General features: G+C 42.4%; 1 protein-coding gene across 1 annotated transcript in view; it reads right to left on the reverse strand.

Moving 5' to 3' along the window:
* Positions 1 to 355: 355 nt before the first annotated feature.
* The window catches only part of LOC126419182 (uncharacterized), a 40,076-nt gene continuing 20,000 nt past the window's right edge, over positions 356 to 20,431 (reverse strand). Inside the window, exons 5-7 of the mRNA XM_050086313.1 lie at positions 13,373 to 13,490; positions 4,826 to 4,881; positions 356 to 535 (exon numbers count right to left, since the gene is read on the reverse strand). Coding sequence (XP_049942270.1) covers positions 509 to 535; positions 4,826 to 4,881; positions 13,373 to 13,490 — 201 coding nt within the window. The 3' untranslated portion in view covers positions 356 to 508. The remainder of the gene's footprint in view (positions 536 to 4,825; positions 4,882 to 13,372; positions 13,491 to 20,431) is intronic.

Raw genomic sequence — 20,431 nt, forward strand, 5'->3', positions numbered from 1 at the left:
GGCAAAATAAAAGCAACCTTGCAAAATTCAGTTTGTTGTTTTAATTCTGGACACCAGTGTACATTTGGTTCAGAAGTTATGCAACCACAATCCTCAACCACTTATCACTTCTATTTGTTCCTGCGCCACATCAAATAGTACGAAATTATTATAATTGTAAAATACTTCGAATAAGTGTGGGAAAGCTACTAGCTGCGTAGCCCTGCCATGCAGATATTTAGATGGTTTGTTGGACGATTTCAAGTCTCAAAGTGTCCTGCAACTGAGCTATCACTTTTTCTCTAATGACGAAGATGTCGACAGGTAGTAGTAATGCACGTGCATTGATTAGAATCAGGAAATAAAACTGCACAAGCAGGATTCAATGCAACGTTTTATTGCTACGAATAAATGCACTGACTGGTACTTCAGCTATTGTTTTTCACTTCTGAGATTTCATGCTACATCGTTTTCCTCTTGTCATTAGAACTCACTCGCAGCAGACGGACATTCAAGAGACCTCTCTTGATTAACGTGCCTGGCGTCGTGACAGCTCCTGAAACATTTTAACATGTATAAGTTTCAGGTGACGTATAAGAAGTGATTATTACACCTTACATATAAGGTAAGGAATTCTGATACCTTGGGAGCATACGACGGAAGGAGCAAGGAAGACGTCAAAAGTAGACTAGCACATGCAAAGAGGGCATTCCTGACCAAAAGAAATCTACTAATATCAAACAGCGACCTTGATTTGATGAAGTAATTTTTAAGAATGATGTTCGGATCACAGTATTGGATGGTAGTGAATCGAAGACTGCAGGAAACAGGAAAAAAGGGGAAATGGTATAGATGGATGACTAAACAGACTGATAAGATAAGGAGTGGGGAGTTTTCCGCAGAATCGGCGAATAAAGAAAGAAGTGGTAAACACTGACAAGAAGAAAGGACAGGTTGATAGGACATGTCTTAATACACCAGGGAGTAATCTCCGTGGTACTAGAAGGAGCTGCAGAGGGAATAACCATGGGGGTCCGCAAGGGTGAGGGGCAGGGGCGGGACGGAGGGGGCAGTTACGCTTGGAATTTGGAGAACAGAGTTTTTATTCATATATTCAGTTCTTTGAGATATAATAACTTTTGTGCCACCTGTAAAATTTAGTTCTTGTGGCTTGACATGTTTCGAAACTGACGTAAAAGAGAGCAATATTAGAATCCTGCCTTCGCTTCCCTACTCCCCCCCCCCCCCTCCCTCTCTCCCCCTACCCACCACACCTCTCTCCTGGATAAATTTCTGCGTACGCTCGGAAGTCAAGGTTTAGAATACATCTAACAATTAACTGAGGATATAGGGTGCAAGTGAAAATCTGAGATGACGAGACTGGCACAAGTAAAGAGCTCTTGGCAGGGCGAATTAAACGAAATGGAGAACTGATGACGCAAAAAAGTTCAATGAATTATATATGGAACATTCCTTATAGGTATTATTTAGCTAATATTAATTCACTTTGGAACTCTGATTTCATTAATAATATCAGCGAATTGAGGTGTGCATCAAAGGTATTGGGAATTCTGTGAACTTTAAAGTTTCGAAATTATTATCTAGGTAAAATTTTTGGATGACGAATAAAGAAAAGGTCCATAAACTGGAGTACTTCGCCATTCAGCTATTGATTTGCAATTTCAGTGCCACAATCAGTACATCAAACATCAAAAGTTTATGTGTATTGTCACTGAGTGTAACATAACGTTTAAAAGAAGAGGAACTCAAAACAGCCGTAACTATATCGAAACAGATCATAAAGTTTTTAATTTTTGTGCTACATACAAAATGCTCTTTGTACAAGGATATTGGAACAACTAGGGATTTTGTGAACATGGTCAACAAGATCAATTCTTTAACACTCCCAGACCTCTTTCTGTGGGAGCGTGGTATGCACTGCACCTGCTACTTCTTTTGTATTAATTCAGTGCAAGCCTTAGATAGTTCAAATGGCTCTGAGCACTATGGCACTTAACTTCTAAGGTCATCAGTTCCCTAGAACTTAGAACTACTTAAACCTAAATAACCTAACGACATCACATACATCCATGCCCGAGGCAGGATTCGAACCTGCGACCGTAGCGGTCGCGTGGTTCCAGACTGTAGCGCCTAGAACCGATCGGTCAACACGGCCGGCGCAAGCCTTAGATATCCTAAAGAATTAGAAATCTCTTTTACGCAATTGTGGCGAATGTATGTCATTTTTCATAAAAAAAGTCTGTGAATTTGAAATATTGATACGCAACTCATTTGATTTCACTTTTTCTAAGCTACTTCTTTTATTCAAGGTAGTTTTATTCCTTAAATGAAACTCTATGAGCAGATGTTTTCCGACAAAGAAGACTCTTGGTCATTTATAAAATTTATCACAAATACTGAGTTGGCTGGGGCGTAGCCTTGTCTACACGTGTCTCTGTACATTACACTTCACAAAGGAGCGCAGGTAACTCCATGATTCTGCGTCGGAAGACAGAATAATTTCAAGAGGCATAGTTCCTCCAAGTATACCACGGAGATCCTAACTCACTTTGTAGACTGAAACAACAGTACAATAATAATACGATTGTTCAAGTAAATGGTGTCTTCTGATGTGAAACTGTTAATAGGAGACGAAAGGAATTATGAAATTGAACTTGTAAGGAGGAATATGGATTTAACGTCACTTCGATGGCCAGCTCATTAGAGACAGCGTACAGGGTGACACAGAATAACGGGAACTATTGAAATGAGTAGTGACAGCCATGGGCAGGTGGCAGCACTGCGGGTTCGTGACAGTTAGCGAGCAATCAGTCCGCCATGTCAGCAATCATGGATCAGTGGAACGGACAACAGCGTTTGGTAGCGGCCCCTAGGGAGTTTCGACGTTATTATAATTTAGGACGACATGATGCCGTTCCATTGACACACGCAATAAAATGTTGGATTAATAACTTTGAAGAGATCGAAACACGCGATGAAATGTTGGATTAATAACTTTGAAGAGATTGGATCTTCCCTCAAGAAGAAACGCCGACCGGAGTGGCCATGCTGTTCTAGGCGCTACAGTCTGGAGTCGAGCGACCGCTACGGTCGCAGGTGCGAATTCTGCCTCGGGCATGGATGTGTGTGATGTCCTTAGGTTAGCTAGATTTAATTAGTTCTAAGTTCTAGGCGACTGATGACCTCAGAAGTTAAGTCGCATAGTGCTCAGAGCCAAGAAGAAACCAACAGGACGACCAAGAAGTGCGCGTCCTCCAGTGAACATTGATGTTATACGTGGGTCTTTCTTAATGAGCCCACGTCGTTCAATTCGTAAGCAAGCAGCAGTGGTTGGAATGCTCCGGGAGAGTGTTCGCAGAATTCTTCATCTTGATTTAAAACTTCATCCGTACAAACTACAGATGGTGTAACAACTGAAGGACAAAGATTACCGGTTACGATTAGGATGCTGTCAACAAATGACAACAAAAATAAACAGTGATGATGAATTTCTAAACAACTTGTGGATGTTAGACGTGGCACATTTTCGTCTCACAGGTTGCTGGGAAAACACAATCCTAATGACGTTCATAAGCGCCCTTTACACGTTAATAAAGTGACAGTATGGTGTGGTGTTTCATCACATGGGATTATCGGACTGTATTTTTTCGCAAATGAACAGGGAAATACAATAACTGTCAATGTCGATCGTTACGAGGAGATGTTACGAACTTTCGTTACATCTGCATTGAACAACTTTCCAAACGTTGAAGAAGCCTGGTTTCGACAGAATGGAGCAATATTACACACTGCACGCCAATCAATGGCATATGTAAGAGAATTGTTTGGCAACAGATCTCACGATTAGGTAACATTCCCAGGCCCCTTAGATCGCCAGATTTATCTGTTTGTGATTTTTTCTTGTGCAGCTACCTCAAGAGCAAAGTCTACACAACCAAGAACCCTGGATGAGTTAAAACAGAGAATTTGGGATGAAATTCACAGTATCCCAGCTGAGATGTTGCAGCGTTCGATGAGGAATCACAACAACGGATTTCACGAATGTATTCGTACAGGAGGACGCCATCTAATCCCGGGTTCGATTCCCGGCGGGGTCAGGGATTTTCTCTGCCTCGTGATGGCTGGGTGTTGTGTGCTGTCCTTAGGTTAGTTAGGTTTAAGTAGTTCTAAGTTCTAGGGGACTGATGACCATAGATGTTAAGTCCCATAGTGCTCAGAGCCATTTGAACCAATTTGAACGCCATCTAAGAGACGTAATTTTTAAAAAAGTGATAAATGCCATCAATGTTTCGTAAATGGCAAAGTTTTATGGTTTCAATTACTATGAACGCAATTTCTTTCCTTCACGACTTTTAGTTTTATTGGATTGTGGAATTGTTCCCGTTTTTCTGTGTCACCTGGTATGTGCTGGAACTGGGAAGATGGTAAGGGAATCGACAGTGTCCGATTCGAAGAACCATTCATTTAGTTACCTGAAGCGATTTGGGGAAACAATGGAAAACGTAAAACTGTACGGCCAGACAGGTATTTGAACCCCTGTCCTCCCGAGTAAAGTTCCAGCATCTTAGTCACAGCGCCACATTCTTCGGCAACACAACAGACACAGACAAGAAACTTTACTATGGAAATCCCTACTCTCAAATTTCGTATGTCACAGGAAACGTGGGAGGACAATTTTTATTTTTGAATTGGTTTCTAAACTAATCAACCGCAAAAGCATAATAAGGTTTTGTAGCCGCCTGCAAAAATAAAGCGTAGTTATAATAGTCTTTATTTGGACATGTTATGTTAAGTAAAAAGAAAAGTCTATCACATGGTGACTTACCTCCACTGTAACACACTTCACAAGTGCGTACGCCTTCTCGCAAGTATCTGTCTCAACTGAAAAAAAGAAGTAAATAATGATATTAAAACAAACGTAATCCTTACGGAACAACAATAAACAGAGCACATTCTTGTTATTCAACTGCTGGTTCATGTCACGCTTCTGGGGTAAGTAAATTTCAAAAGGGCACCCTGCCACACAGCAAATGATTTTCCATTTTTTTCAGGACTTACAATAAACAACGGTGGCAACCTCTTCTGGGAGCAAAATGGGTAATTACTGTGCCAGTACGTATTGTAACTTTAGAAAGCATAGCACAGAGGCTGTGACTGTTCCAAGTATATCTCTCCCTACTCTTGGGTGAGACCTCTCTATGAGGATAGTCATGAGGTTTTAATTATCTGCTCTTCATTGTAACTTATTTTTCTCGAAGATGGAGACTTTCGCTGTAGAAGTATGCATTGTAGCCCTTCAGAAAGTGTTCAAATGGTTCAAATGGCTCTGAGCACTATGGGACTCAATTGCTGTGGTCATAAGTCCCCTAGAACTTAGAACTACTTAAACCTAACTAACCTAAGGACATCACACACATCCATGCCCGAGGCAGGAATCGAACCTGCCACCGTAACGGTCGTGCGGTTCCAGACTGTAGCGCCTTTAACCGCTCGGCCACTCCGGCCGGCTCAGGAAGTGTTCAACGTCTTTCTGGAATTGACTGCCTCGTCAGAGGATGCCTTGTCAGGAGAACACGAGGAATGAGAGAAAATTAGGTAGCCCAAAGAAGCGACATGTATGTATCCCGTGTAAAATGAGCCGAGGTGTAGCGGTGGAACAAACACTGCCTCTTGGACAGCTTCCCGCCATATCTCGACCAGAGGACCTCCTGTAACCTCGTCAGATTTCGATAGTTGCATTCCTGTAGTGGTTTGCACCTTAAGAGCAACATCTGTTAGTATAACACCACGGCAGCATCAAATTGCGCGATGATGGTTGTATCTTTACCTTTTACGACAATGGTGAATACACGCATGCCCATTGCTTTGCTTCTTTATCTCAGGCTCATAGTGATATACCCAGCTCTCGTCTATGGTGTTCACGCGACTAAAGAAGTCGTCTGGACTCGCCTGACACAACTGCAAAACTTCCTCTGATGCCCTGTTTCGGTGGGTTTCTTTGAATCTGTGTAAGTGTCAGGTTACAGTTGTGGCTGCCAGAACGATTCGCTTCAGTTGACCTCACAGACAGTCAGATTTCTCTCCGTGTACTCACATGCATGTAGTGGAAAAGGTGTCGCAAAACATGTTTGTAATGAAGCGAGGGTGGCCATAGAAAATATGACACCTGGGTGCTGTAACTCATACAAGGTAATAAACGCTGTTTTCATCTTGCAAAGCCATTAAATCAAACTGTGGTCTGCGTTTAAACCCGTTTACTACAATATTCTCTGCTGACGTACACGAATAACAAGTTATTATCGGATCAGTTAGATTACAAGCAACACACATAATGAGAAAAATATTAATTGTAGACATGGGTCACTATAAACCCGACACATTAATACCTCGACATGGATTGGATAATTCAGTTGGATGGGATAAAGCTGGAATCTGCACATGATTTATTGGTATTTAAATCTGCAATGATCGTTCACTGATTGGCCACGTCTGCCGAAAGGAAGAAAGACACACGCAGCTAACACATTTAACTGGTAGTGATGAGTCTGTCGAAACTCGCGAAAGTATTGGATTATGAAATGTTGCTATCCCTAACACCATGTCGATAAATGTACGTGCATTCTCGCACCCTGTTCGCCAGCACTACTTTTGCTCACCATGCTCAGCTCTATGAAGTGTGACGCAAGATGGGCTGTTGATATGCTGCAGAATGCAACACTTCAGTTGAAGTGTCTAATTCAAGTGTTCTCAGTCGAGAACTGAAGTCTTCCTTCTATAGACAACCTTGATGTCGTGTCGTGTGTCATTCCCGACGAATCACTTAAGTCTGTCCTCAACTGAGATCAGATTCCAAGCATCCTCTCTGTTCTTTATCGATATCAGAATTCGTTCTTTATTCTGCAAGTCTGCACAATTGGAGGGCGCCAATAGCCAGGCGTATATCTGTTTGCACATAAACAATCTCCCCTCCGTGCTAAACTTTTATAAGAGTAACCGCTCGTTACACACATGATCTTGCAGCTCTTTTCGCCCACTGCCCGCGCTTTTCTATGTTTCAGTAAACGCAGTCTCCTCCACACAAGCACTTCTTAAAATTTGTCAACTTGGGACTCACTCGGGAGAATGTATTTTAGGTGTCTTATAACCTTTTAGGCCAGGGGTCATCCACCTTGCATATGGCGAGGACGGGGAGGAAGGTAAAGGAAAAGAAAATCTCTTTTCACGAAGCAGGCAAGCGACTTTCCTCAGCATGGGAAAATGTTTATCAGTCTGTTACTGCTCATCACACAGCGTTCCTGGAAAGCAGATCTTCAGCATAAAATTCCTTTGAAGTTTGTTTGGCCTGCATGCCTTTCCTTGTGAAAACTGCGATTTCATACTGAGTGCAGGTGTTCACACATCACATTAAGCACTTCTGTTACTGCAGACGTGGACCCACGTCACTCAGGGTGCAAAGCGTTATGCAAAACCGGCAGTAAGGCGTTTGGTCATCGCCAGTTCCTGACAATAGCAAGGCCTGGTGTCCAGTACCTGATTCCTGGTGGTCGCTGTGCCTTAATCTGCTCATCCACATCAACCTCCGCCCTCTCCTGATAAGCGGGTCGTCTACCTGTTCAAAACTGGTTCAAAATGGCTCTGAGCACTATGGGACTTAACTTCTGAGGTCATCAGTCCCCTAGAACTTAGAACTACTTAAACCTAACCTAAGGACATCACACACACCCATGCCCGAGGCAGGATTCGAACCTGCGACCATAGCGGTCTCGCGGTTCCAGACTGTAGCGCCTAGAACCACACGGCCACTCTGGCCGGCCGTCTACTTGTCGGACTGTGTGTGGGCGCACTGCGACTGCATTGCGGACCCAATCTGTGCCCAGTTATGTGGCAGTTTTCACCATGACAAAACAGAAGGGAAAAGGATGGAGTGTGGAGTGGCAGGTAAAGGTTGGGGCAGCAGGTAGCAGAACGCTGGAGGAGCCGACGCTATAAAATAACACACTACAAAGACGAACATGTCGGGCTGGCCAATCCAATTTGGTTCATCATGCTCTCAAATGAACTGCAGTGAAATTCATGCAAGACCTCCACCAAGAAAAGGTATTAATATGGAGTTACGTGGCTTCGTATGCCAATCACAGATTTCATTAATTACAACTGTTCATTATTTTTATTCAAAGATGAGAATTGAGCTTAGACAGTACTGATTATCAGTCAAATTATGATTTGCATACGAGACGTATAGTCTGGCAGCAGGCTTTCAAGTGTCATGAGCAGTTGTAGAACCCAGTGGGTGGCAACGATTTATATTTTCAAAATGTTGTGCAAGTTGTTGTAAGCTGACCCACACATGATTTTCACTTCTTCCACTATTGCATTGCTTGTGATCCGGTGGGCTTCGAGCACCAGGGCCTCTACCTATACTGCAGTTGTCAGTTCACAGAGAGATGGTGTGTCACTTCATCGTCATTCAGATTTGTTTGACCAGGTTGGAACCGTCTGGGCCACCGAAGCACTGTATCATATGACAGTACATTGTTATCACAGTCATCACCTAAATCCCCTTCAAATACAGGAAACGAATTACTGCATGATAATCAATTTTTTTGTGGGAAGGGTCTTCGTATATTTTTGCTACAGTTTTTACAGCTGTAGAAGATTTTATCATTGATGATGAATTTGGCCGGCTGGGGTGGCCAAGCGGTTCTAGGCGCTACAGTCTGGAACCGCGCGACCGCTACGGTCGCAGGTTCGAATCCTGCCTCGGGCATGGATGTGTGTGATGTCCTTAGGTTGGTTAGGTTTAAGTAGTTTCAAGTTCTAGGGGACTGATGACCTCAGAAGTTAAGCCCCATAGCGCTCAGAGCCGTTTGAACCATTTGCACCATATGATGAATATCAACAGGAACCGAAAGTTAGTTATGTAACCTAACGTAACTTCATTTTTGCGAGATGGTAGTTAAAACGACTACTCTTCATGTTAACGAGGGGACGTTGTAGAGAGATTCGTTTATTTCGCACAGCGTTTGCTGCAACTTAGTTAATGTTCTGAACATTAATTAAATTGCAGTAGTCACTGTTCAGAATAAATGAATTTCTTTATAACTTAACTCGGTTGAGAAATGTCTGGACTTGCTGTATCAACGAGCCAAATTAATTTTACAATTACAAAATTTTATTTGCATCTTGTAAATAATGCAATGCTAATGATGTATTGCTTGAGTTACTAAGGGTACACTAATGTTTTCGCAATGCCATCGGAATCAGAATAAGACTGTTACAAAGAAAATGAATAAGAGGTTTGTTATTTATTTAATGAAATTCTGCGAAACATGGAAACATTCAGAATCACAATGTTAATGGTCAGACAGACCACGGGAATGGTTTCCACAGGCACTGATGACAGGCTATCGAAGCAACACAGAGAAGAGAGCGAACTCCAGCACTTTCTCAGAATTGAGCTCTAATGTTATTAATGTTACTGGTGGTACCAAGTACTGTCGACAGATTTTTATTCCTGTCAGAACATCAATACAAAGAAAAATTACAAAGAAATATCAGTGCACCTGAAACGAGTACCTATTAGCAGTGAGAAAGCGAAATGAAACAGACCAGACTACGTTACATTGTAAGTAGTGTTGCACAAAAATGCTCTATTTTGATTCCATTAAAATATAATGGGGCCTGAGTTGAGTTTCGTAAGAGGAAACGCCTTTGGGTTTACTCGTATACCGAATAACTCCCATAAAAAAAATATTCTAGCGCGCGCACACACACACACACACACACACACACACACACACACACACACACACACACACACACACGAGTTACACTTTATCTTCCAAGAATTGAAAGCTTCAGTTTAATGTCAAGAGTAAATGATCAGCTGAATTGGGAACATAAGTCATTATTTGTAAGGGACAGATATCCTGACTTTCCTTCGAGATGATAAATAAGATATCTATATCGGGAAGATCAGACTGAGATGTGAACACAAATAATGTTTAATATCAATTCCTATTTCATGTGGAAAGAAAGCGTGTTGTCGACACATTGCCTGAATGAACCGAGTTCCAGCTAGCTAATTCATATGTGTAAATGAACATAGCATTTTATTTGTAGTTCATAATGGTCTTCAGTTGAAAGTGGTTAAAAGCAAAAGTATAATTTATGGTTGTATTGTGCAGAAAATTTGCTCTTATTCGACAATTAGATGAAACTGGCGTAACTGTGTAATATCAAAGCTCATGTAAAATAACGGAAAGGCAACCATTCACCTACAGAGAACTGATGTGTGGAGCATCATAACACAAAACAATTTTAGAGCTATTGCTATTTTTCAGATAAAAGTACACACAATCACACAAATAACTATACAGACACGCAAACATACAGTCTTGCAACAGTTTCGCTGCTGCGGCGGCAGTGTGCGTTTGTATGGTTGCCTTTCCCTTATTCTACGTATCGTCCCGTCCAGAAATTACCATTATTGTTATTGTAGTCCATATAATCGTTACCAGGTAGGCATGCGCTAGCCACACACGTTCTGAGATCATTCAATGTGGTGACGGTATATTAACTTAAGAGTCTGATTAAGCTAGAGCGGATCTACTGCGGATTGCCTAAAAAGGACCAGCAGGTTTATACGTTGTCTCCCAAACTTCTATCAAAGTTAAAAAACAATGGCTCTGAGCACTATGGGACTTAACAGCTATGGTCATCAGTCCCCTAGAACATAGAACTACTTAAACCTAACTAACCTAAGGACATCACACAACACCCAGTCATCACGAGGCAGAGAAAATCCTTGACCCCGCCGGGAATCAAACACGGGAACCCGGGCGTGGGTCTATCAAATTCCACTTTTTCGTGGGTCAAATAAATGGCTCTGAGAACTATGGGACTTAACATCAGTGGTCATCAGGCCCCTAGAACTTAGAACTACGTAAACCTAACTAACCTAAGGACATCACACACATCCATGGCCGAGGCAGGATTCGAACCTGTGACCGTAGCGGTCACGCGGTTCCAGACTGAAGCGCCTAGAACCGCACGGCCACTCCGGCCGGCACTTTTTCGTATTTTCAGTCTTCTTGTTGGTTTGGTACGGTGCGCAAGAACTTCTCCCGTGTTCAAGTCTTCATCTCAAGGTAGCACTTGCACCGAACGTCCTCCATTATTTGAAAGATGTATTCCAATCTCTGTCTTCCCCTAAAGTTTTTACCATCTAGACCTCCCTTTAGTTTCACGGAATTTATTCCTCTACATCTTACAATCATTCATCCTGTCCTTTCTTATAAACGTTCCCACAGCATCCTCTCCTCTCCGATTCTGCAGAAAATTTCTTCATTTCTCATCAGTCTACACAATTTTCAAAATTCTGCTGTAGCACCCCAACTCAAACTCTTCGGCTCATTTGGTTTCTTATGTTATCACTGTCCATTATTCACTTCCACATAATGTTCTGCTCGAAAAGCGCGTTCTAAAAAATTTGTCCATCCAATTAAGTTCCGCGTTCGAGATTAGGCTTCTTTGGTCTAGGAATGCTCTCTTTGCCTGTGGTAACTTCTTGGTCTCAATTTTGATGTTCAATTTATCGCTAGTCTCAATTCTGCTACTCCTCGTTTTCATCTTTATTCGGTTTACTGCGCTCATTACGCTGCTCATTCATTCCATTCAAAATATCCTGCAATTCTTCTTCACTTTCACTGAGGATAGAAATGTCATCAGCGAACCTTATCATTTCATTCCCATTCCTGAACCTACCTTTTATTTGCGTACTGCTTCTTCAATGTATAGATTGAATAGTAGGGGTGAAAGACTGCATCCTTGTATTACACCTTTTTTAATCCGAAAACTTCATTCTTGGTCTTCTAATTTTATTGTTCCCTCTTGGTTCCTATACATATTGCATATTATCCGTCTTTCCCTGCTGCTCGCATCTATTTTCTGAGAATTTCGAACATTTTGCACCGTTTTACATCCCCGAATGATTTTTCTATGTCGACAGATCTTACGAACGTGTCTTGCATCCATTACCAGCCCTACGTCAGAACTCCATCTGTCGTACCTATTACCTTTTCTGAGGTCGATGTGATCGTGGTCAAACGGATCCTCAGTTTTCTTCTCCGTTCTACTGTATAATATTCTTGTCAGCAACTTAGACGTATGAGTTGTTAAGCTGACTGTGCGATACTTCTCACACTTATCACCTCTTGCTGTCTTCGGTGGTTGTGTGGATGATGGTATGTCTCCAGACTCTTAGTTCACAAACCATCTTGAATAGTCGTTAATTGCTATCTCCCCCAATGACTGATCGAAAGTCTTCCAAATCCCTGATTCTAATACTAGATCTCTTATGTTTCCATATCTATTTCTTCTTATACGTAACGAGTCCTTCATCTCGTAGAGGCCTTCTGTGTCTTCCTTTTCTCTTATCCGCACTAGTTTTTAATTTCGCTGATGGTTGTTTTGACTTTTATATTTGCTGACTCCCTCCTCCCACCGACCTTCTCTTTTTAGATTTCTTCGCATTTCTCTTGCAACGATTTCGCCCTTGGCTTCCATGTAGTTTCTATCTATTTTATTCCAAAATGACTTATATTTCTGTATTCCTGTCTTATCATAAATATTTTGGTACTTCCCTGTTTCATGGATCAATTCTTTTCTTGTGTCAAAAATGGTTTCTTCGCAGTTACCTTTTTTGTAGCTACGTCTACGTTTCAAACGGCTGTGATTACCCTTTAAGAGCAGTCCATCGCTCTTTAACTGGGTTATCTACTGCGGTATTCATTATCGTAGCAACTACAAATTAGAGACCTTCAAGCGGATCTCATCATTCCTCATTATTTCATCAGTTTTGCACTGGCCATCAATGCCATACGATCACTTCATTTCATTTCTAAATTCAGTTAGTCTTTCTCTTTCTCATTCCTACTACCTAGGTAATACTACAGCGTTCCAGTCACCCGTGATTGTAAGATTTTCATCTGCCTTTAATACTAAATTACTTGTTCAGTCTCATCTTATACTCTCTGTCTCTTCATCTTCTGCTTGAGATGTCAGCACTGATACCTGTGTCACTGTTGCTGTTGCAAACTGCTATCAGTTCTGATGAGAATAATTCTATCTCACTGCCATTTTTTTTTTGTTCATAACGATCCCTTCTCCTGTTACACACTTCTATGCTGCCGTTGATATTACCGTACAGTCGTCTGATCAGAAATCATTATGTGTTTCCATTTAAATTCACCTCACAATTCCGATATAGCTGAAAAGTCTCCCCCATTAACGATCTTCATTTCCACTATACATTTTCGTTGAGGTCTAAGCATAATACGATTTGTAGAAACGAGTGCTGTCGGAGACTCACCTCTTTCCGGGACACACATGTCGATCAGCTCACCGTGGCCGTCTACAGCTGTGCCGTCGTGGCTGGCGAGGAAGACAGCTTTAGTCACGTCGCTGTTGATGGTTCCCTTGTCGTCCATCTGAACAAAAATGACACCTGTCACACAAAATTTATGTACACACGAAGGCTATCTAGAAGATCGCCCACGTTTTCATGGAATATAGGAACTAGAGTGGAGAATGGAAGAATCGCTTCATTGATTCGTGCAGTAGGTCAGTGTGTTTAGAGCTCTGGTAGTGAGGAAGCCACATCCTGTAGGAAGTGTTGAAAATGGGCACTGCTGCTGAAAATAACGTCACTGTGGAATTCATACTGTAATACCCAGTCTAGTGGCAAATTTTGTCTCAGAGGTGAGACTGGCAATCGATCCACAAGAGCAGAAATTAAATTTTTTTATAAGCTAGCAGCTTTGCACGGAATATAGGATTTATTTATTAGGAATTATTAGTATTTTTTTTGTATCATTCTGCGCCTGGACAAAATGTCATTATTTCTGAAATTTTGGTTCTAGTTCGATTACGATGCAGCTTCAAGATGTACATACCAAAAACCTCTGTAAATACGGCATAAAAATAATGTGCTTGTGTGATTCATACGTTTATTCTTTACATAATGTTTTTGTATAAACAGTAAATGAGCAATAGGACTATGAACTGTCTGCTTTCACCAGCGATGTCCTGAAAATTATTGTATTCAATGTACCAATAGGAATGAAGTTGTTAATTAAACTACATTTTTATAATTACATAAAATTATTACTGAAAATCACTTGACCACTTTTAGGTGCAGTCAAAATTAACAAGCCTCAACTGATAACAGAGTTTAAATCAAATTACAAACGTTTAGCAGTTACAGTGTGTCAACATATTACTGTGCAGTGGAATAATTCCACTGTACACGTTTAAATTTTTTAAAAGGTCTACCAGACAAGTTCAGGACAGAGAAGGTTAGTTCTAGGCCAGTGTGCCAGTCGGGGTGTGAAAAAGACGTACCGCCAATGTAACAGACATCAGGCATGAGGCGATTAGCCCTACACTACCTTAGGCTGAGGCAGGCAGGACATCAAACATTGCTGTGCTACATAACAAGGCACCGTGAGATAACGTTACTAACGTCACCACCCAAGCGCTGCTGCAAAGGCAGAAAGAGCCGAACATGGCGATAATAATAATAGAATTACTGCAGCGACGAGTGTTCGCTGGTCCGTTGAAAGGGGGAAAATGAGCTCATGCACTTAGTCAGCACGTCATAAGCGCGGGGTCAGCCCTTTAAGTACATCTACATCTATCTACATGGATACTCTGCAGATCACATTTAAGTGCCTGGCAGAGGGTTCATCGAACCACCTCCACAATTCTCTATTATTCCAATCTCGTATAGGGCGCGGAATGAATCAACACCTACATCTTTCCGCACGAGCTCTGATTTCCCTTATTTTACACAACTGGCCATTAAAATTGCTACAGCCGGCCGCTGGTGGCCGAGCGGCTCTGGCGCTACAGTCTTCATCTCGACTGCTAGTGATACGAGGCCGTTGGGATCCTGCACGAAGTTCCGTATTACCCTCCTGAACCCACCGATTCCATATTCTGCTAACAGTCATTGGATCTCGACGAACGCGAGCAACAATGTCGCGATACGATAAACCGAAATCGCGATAGGCTACAATCCGACCTTTATCAAAGTCGGAAACGTGATGGTACGAATTTCTCCTCCTTACACGAGGCATCACAACAACATTTCACCAGGCAACGCCGGTCAACTGCTGTTTGTGTATGAGAAATCGTTTGGAAACTTTCCTCATGTCAGCACGTTGTAGGTGTCGCCACCGGGGCCAACCTTGTGAATGCTCTGAAATGCTGATCATTTGCATATCACAGCATCTTCTTCCTGTCGGTTAAATTTCGCGTCTGTAGCACGTCACCTTCGTGATGTAGCAATTTTAATGGCAAGTAGTGTGTCTTCGTTCCTCCCCATGTAGGTCGGTGTGAACAAAATATTTTCGCAGTCGGAAGAGAAAGTTGGTGATTGGTATTTCGTGAGAAGATTCCCTCGCAACGGAAAACGCCTTTCTTTTAATAATGTCCAGCCCAAATCCTGTATCAGTTCTGTGACACACTCTCCCATATTTCGCGATAATACAAAACGTGCTGCCTTTCTTTGAACTTTTTCGATGTACTCCATCAGTTCTATCTGGTAAGGATTTAACACCGCGCAGCAGTATTCTAAAAGAGGACGGACAAGCGTAGTGTAGGCAGTCTCCTCAGTAGATCTGTTACATTTTCTAAGGGTCCTGCCAATAAAAGTAGCGAGGCTTTTGGAGCTCAACAACACGATCTGTCGTGCTAGCATTCTGTCTATGTCACTATAACCGGAGAGAATGACAGTCTATTGAGTTTCAGTGAAACCATGGCAAGGCAATTGATTGTGGCCAGTCTGCTACATGCTTGCTGACTTCAATGCCAAGATGCAGCCAACCTGATGCACATCAAAGCCTAGATCATTGCAGATGAGGAGACTGGTGTGCAGCCAACCCTCCTACCCTACAGGTGATCGCGGATGATCTGCAAGCGACCATTTTGAGGCGTGACATGTGCTTGCAGGTTCCTGGCCGACCCGTGAACGTCTCCTGCCATCTTGGCTGATCCATGGTGGATGATCAGGGCCTAGCCTTCACGACATGCGACGTTCGGGGCCACAGTCGTGGTAAAGGACTTCTTTGAGGGTGCAGAGGTGGAAGCCGTGGCACTGGGTCGTGGAACGTCTCCTCCACTACTGCCAGCACAGCACGCGGCAGTGACACAGACCTGCCGGAGGGACATCGTGACTTAATGACGAGTCATCAACACTTCTTTGCGGTTCACACGTTTACGCATGGACTACGGCCGCAGCACTAAAGATACCTGTGTACTTTACTCGATAAATAAATGTTATTGCTGTTACCACAGTGTCATTGATACCTCCCAGCGTGAAATGGACTACTTGTCCACACTCCGTGCTCGATTTCTTGGTGGAAACACATCGCCAGCAACAAAATTTTTGATGTACGGTATAATTATTTTTCATCTTTTTAATTGCTGAGCAATTGTGTTAAACACATTACCTCAAATTGATACATTTATCCTACGCCAGCATTCCTGAAAATTTATAACATCACCACAGAATCACCTTGTGTAATCGCATTTGTCTGAACGTGAAGAGCTGCCCACCACCTATGGTGTGTGAAGTCTGTGGAGCTCACTACCCTATACATGGTGATCAGAAACAGTCTAGAACGCTTGTAAGGGTATTGCAGGGTAGATTCTACTGAGAAATAGTTGTTAATAAAAATGTCAGTGCTATTTAATTCGGAAACAGCGTAACGTATCGAATTTCATTTTTAACAATTATTTCTCAGCACAACTTATCCTTTAACAGCGTTACAATCTTTTCGGTTCTAGGCGCTTCAGTCTGGAACCGCGCGACCGCTACGATCGCAGGTTCGATTCCTGCCTCGGGCATGGATGTGTGTGATGTCCTTAGGTTAGTTAGGTTTAAGTAGTTCTAAGTTCTAAGGGACTGATGACCTCAGATGTTAGGTCCGGTAGTGCTCAGAGCCATTTGAACGATTTCAGCGAAGCTTTTCGGACTGTTTTTGACAACCGTGAAAAAGAAGAGATAGCAAACATCACGTTAGAAGTGTGCAGGTCGGCAGGCGCAGTTAAATGGCGGCGCTGCGCCTTCGGATCACAGGGGTGGACCCTCGTAGCACTCAGGGCGACGATGTGTGCAAGTGGCACATTACTTTTCACGAGCTCTGACACGTGGTGCACGGAGTTGTCTTTCCATGTAAATCTCCACAATATTAATAGCAAATGTAATATGTACGTAAAACGGCTCTTTGAGAGAGAAACTACGGTAAAATATCGATAGTCAACAGATGGACAATAAGGAGCGTGTGGAGAAAGATGTGATAGTAACGCGTTGGCGCGAGTAGACGTTTGGTCCCGGTGCACTCCTCCCACAAAGAGGAGCATATTTCCGCTTATGGTCTTTGCTGTACTGGTATCTCCTACAACTTTTGAAACTCCATATTGATTTGCGTTTTATGGCAGTATGCTGTTTCAAAGGCCCTAGCGTCTACCAGTACGCTGTTTCAAGGCATCGGCGCGTTGAAGATTTATCACAGACACTTTACCGTTATAATGAAATGTCAGTTAATGATACCTCGACGCTATTTACCTTCATGAAGTTCTATCACAGTCGACATGAAAAACGAAAAACACATGTCTTTTCGGTAGCGAAGCGGATAAAGATATGGATTGCAGGCTCAAAGGAAGTACTTCGCATTTCACTATATGCTAATTTTCCTCGTCTTAGCGTTTTTAACACATTCTGCGACTTTCTTATGAATGTAGTACTAGTATATTCGATGTTATTTACATTTCTGTCTGATTAGAAAACGAAGCACGAAATAAATATTTACATCTTCATATCCGAATATGTGGCGATTACCGCGTATGTGGTTAGGCTTGAACCTAAGAGGCCAGCAATAAAATTCATGTTCTTCCTTGTCATTGCATCTCAAAAATCGTCGAAGATGCGAGTATAGCATATATTCCTCTTTATGAGAGGAATGCACCAAGGCGCAATGTCTTGTCTGGTGCCACCCACGCGAGGAAATAAACTGGTGTCTCGCGTATAGTATTCTGCAGGCTAATGTTATTCTGCAAGCACTAAAAGCATATGAGTGGCCAAAGTAATAGTGTAATGTGTCGGAAACATTGCAATTTTTGAGTCTGACATAAACGAACGACGAGCGTCGTTGCTTCCAACCAGCATGAATTCAGTATAAGCAGGCACAAGTAGCTACTATCGTCATGAGGTATCTAATACCTGTACTTGAATATTTATGTGCGTGCTATGCCGTCACCGCCACCGCCTAGCAGCAGAAATTGCTGTAAGAGATCATTCAGCATGCACGGCTAAATAAATTTATACTTTGGACTGTCAGAAAGCTCTCCCTCAGCAAAATTAATGAAGAGTTTCTTTTTTTTTATGTACCTGGTCATGCGTATCCGGTCACTTATTAGTAGATATTAATATGGCGTGTTTCCACCCCTCACATTTATAACGGCTCAGACTCCGCGGGGATACTTTAAATGAAGTCTCTAAAATCTGTTGAGGAATCAACAACCGACACCAGAGAAGGTAGGGATTTTGACGGTGGGCTAGAGAGCGAAGTCGACGTTCAATCTCATCCGAAACATGTTCCATTTGCTTCAGGCTGGGACAGTGGGGACCGTAATCTATTTCAGGAATGCTATTGTCTACGAACCAGTGTCTCACAGATACTGCTTTGTGAGAGAGAGCACTGTCAGCTGATACAATCAGTCATCATCTCCGTACTGTTCCTCTACTACATGCAGTACACAGTGCTCTGAGATGTGTTCATATCCCGAGCATTTAGCCTTTGAACATAGGATTAAACGGCCAACCGGTTGCACATTAAAGGTAGGTACATTGACCTAAGTTTCGGCACCTATTAGGGGTGTCTTCATTAGAATAAAAGTTGCTAAATCCTATAAAATAATACATAGGAAATGAGGTATGACTAAAAACACCTTAACCATGACGACAATTTTCATTATGTTCAAAGGTTACTTACATAAAATTGCGTAACTAGAAAGCAATAGTCAGAATTTACAGCAGCTATGCTCCTGTAAAAAGTAAAATATAACATTCTAGTCTTTGCCAAGCGTGCCCAGCTGGGAACGACATCAGACGGATCGGCCCAGTGGCTTACATTGATGTCACGAAAACAATACGACTTGCGCCGCCTATCGGGCATGGACAACAGCGTGTGCCCATTTGAAACATTATAATAGAAATTATTATGGGAATGGGGAAGCATTTTTCATCGTGAAGTCTCTGTACCTTTGTCACGTGACAACCTTAATGAAGAGATGACCATAAAAAAACTATTATAGTTGATAACGAGTATGATCCCACGATAGTAGACAAGAAATTCGAGGTGATCTTCAAAGTTAAAACTGACGCTAAAGTGATCACTTTCGGCAGCAGTGCTATTCCTGACAGTAACGAGAATAAAAATGTTTTCTCGATAACATTTCTGGGCCCCATTTCGTACAAAATTCGTCGTCTTCTGATTAAAAAATATGGATTCAAAGTTGCCCTGTCCACGAACAATAACTTGCAAAGAACGTCTCATGCTCAATCTCAAGACCGCAGTTGCTCCGATACGCTATTCAGGAGTGTATAAAATCACCGTCCGCAGCCCGTGGTCGTGCGGTAGCATTATTGCTCCCCGCGCCCGGGTTTCCGGGTTCGATTCCCGGCGGGGTCAGGGATTTTCTCTGCCTCGTGATGACTGGGTGTTGTATGACGTCCTTAGGTTAGTTAGGTTTAAGTAGTTCTAAGTTCTAGGGGACTGATGACCATAGATGTTAAGTCCCATAGTGCTCAGAGCCATTTGAACCATATAAAATCACTTGTGATGCGTGTCTCGTTTATTATGTAGAACAAACTGGAAAGTCGTTTAGTGTCAGGTACAAGGAACTTCTTGAAACATCCTCCAGGCTGTGGCTTAGCCATGTATCCGCAATATCCTTTCTTCCAGGAGTGCTAGTTCTGCAAAGTTCGTAGGAGAGCTTTTGTAAAGTTTGGAAGGTAGGAGACGAGATACTGGCAGAAGTGAAGGTGTGAGTACGGGGCGTGAGTCTGCTTGGGTGGCTCAGGTGGTAGAGCACTTGCCCGCGAAAGACAAAGGTCCCGAGTTCGAGTCTCGGTCTGGCACACAGTTTTAATCTGCCAGGAAGTTTCATTCTGGAAACAAGGAACATTTGTTGTGTACACAACTCCACTTTTGCTGATCATCTGCTAATTTTCGGACATAAACCGAAACGCGTTGAACATATTTCAATTTTACATAGAAAAAACAAAGGTCATAGACTCGAAGAGCTAGAGATTTTCAAGCCCGTTTCTAAGAACGATGGGCAGTTACAACTACGTAACACAAAT

Source organism: Schistocerca serialis, chromosome 9 (genome assembly GCF_023864345.2).
Source record: "Schistocerca serialis cubense isolate TAMUIC-IGC-003099 chromosome 9, iqSchSeri2.2, whole genome shotgun sequence".
Classification (NCBI taxonomy): Eukaryota; Metazoa; Arthropoda; class Insecta; order Orthoptera; family Acrididae; genus Schistocerca; species Schistocerca serialis.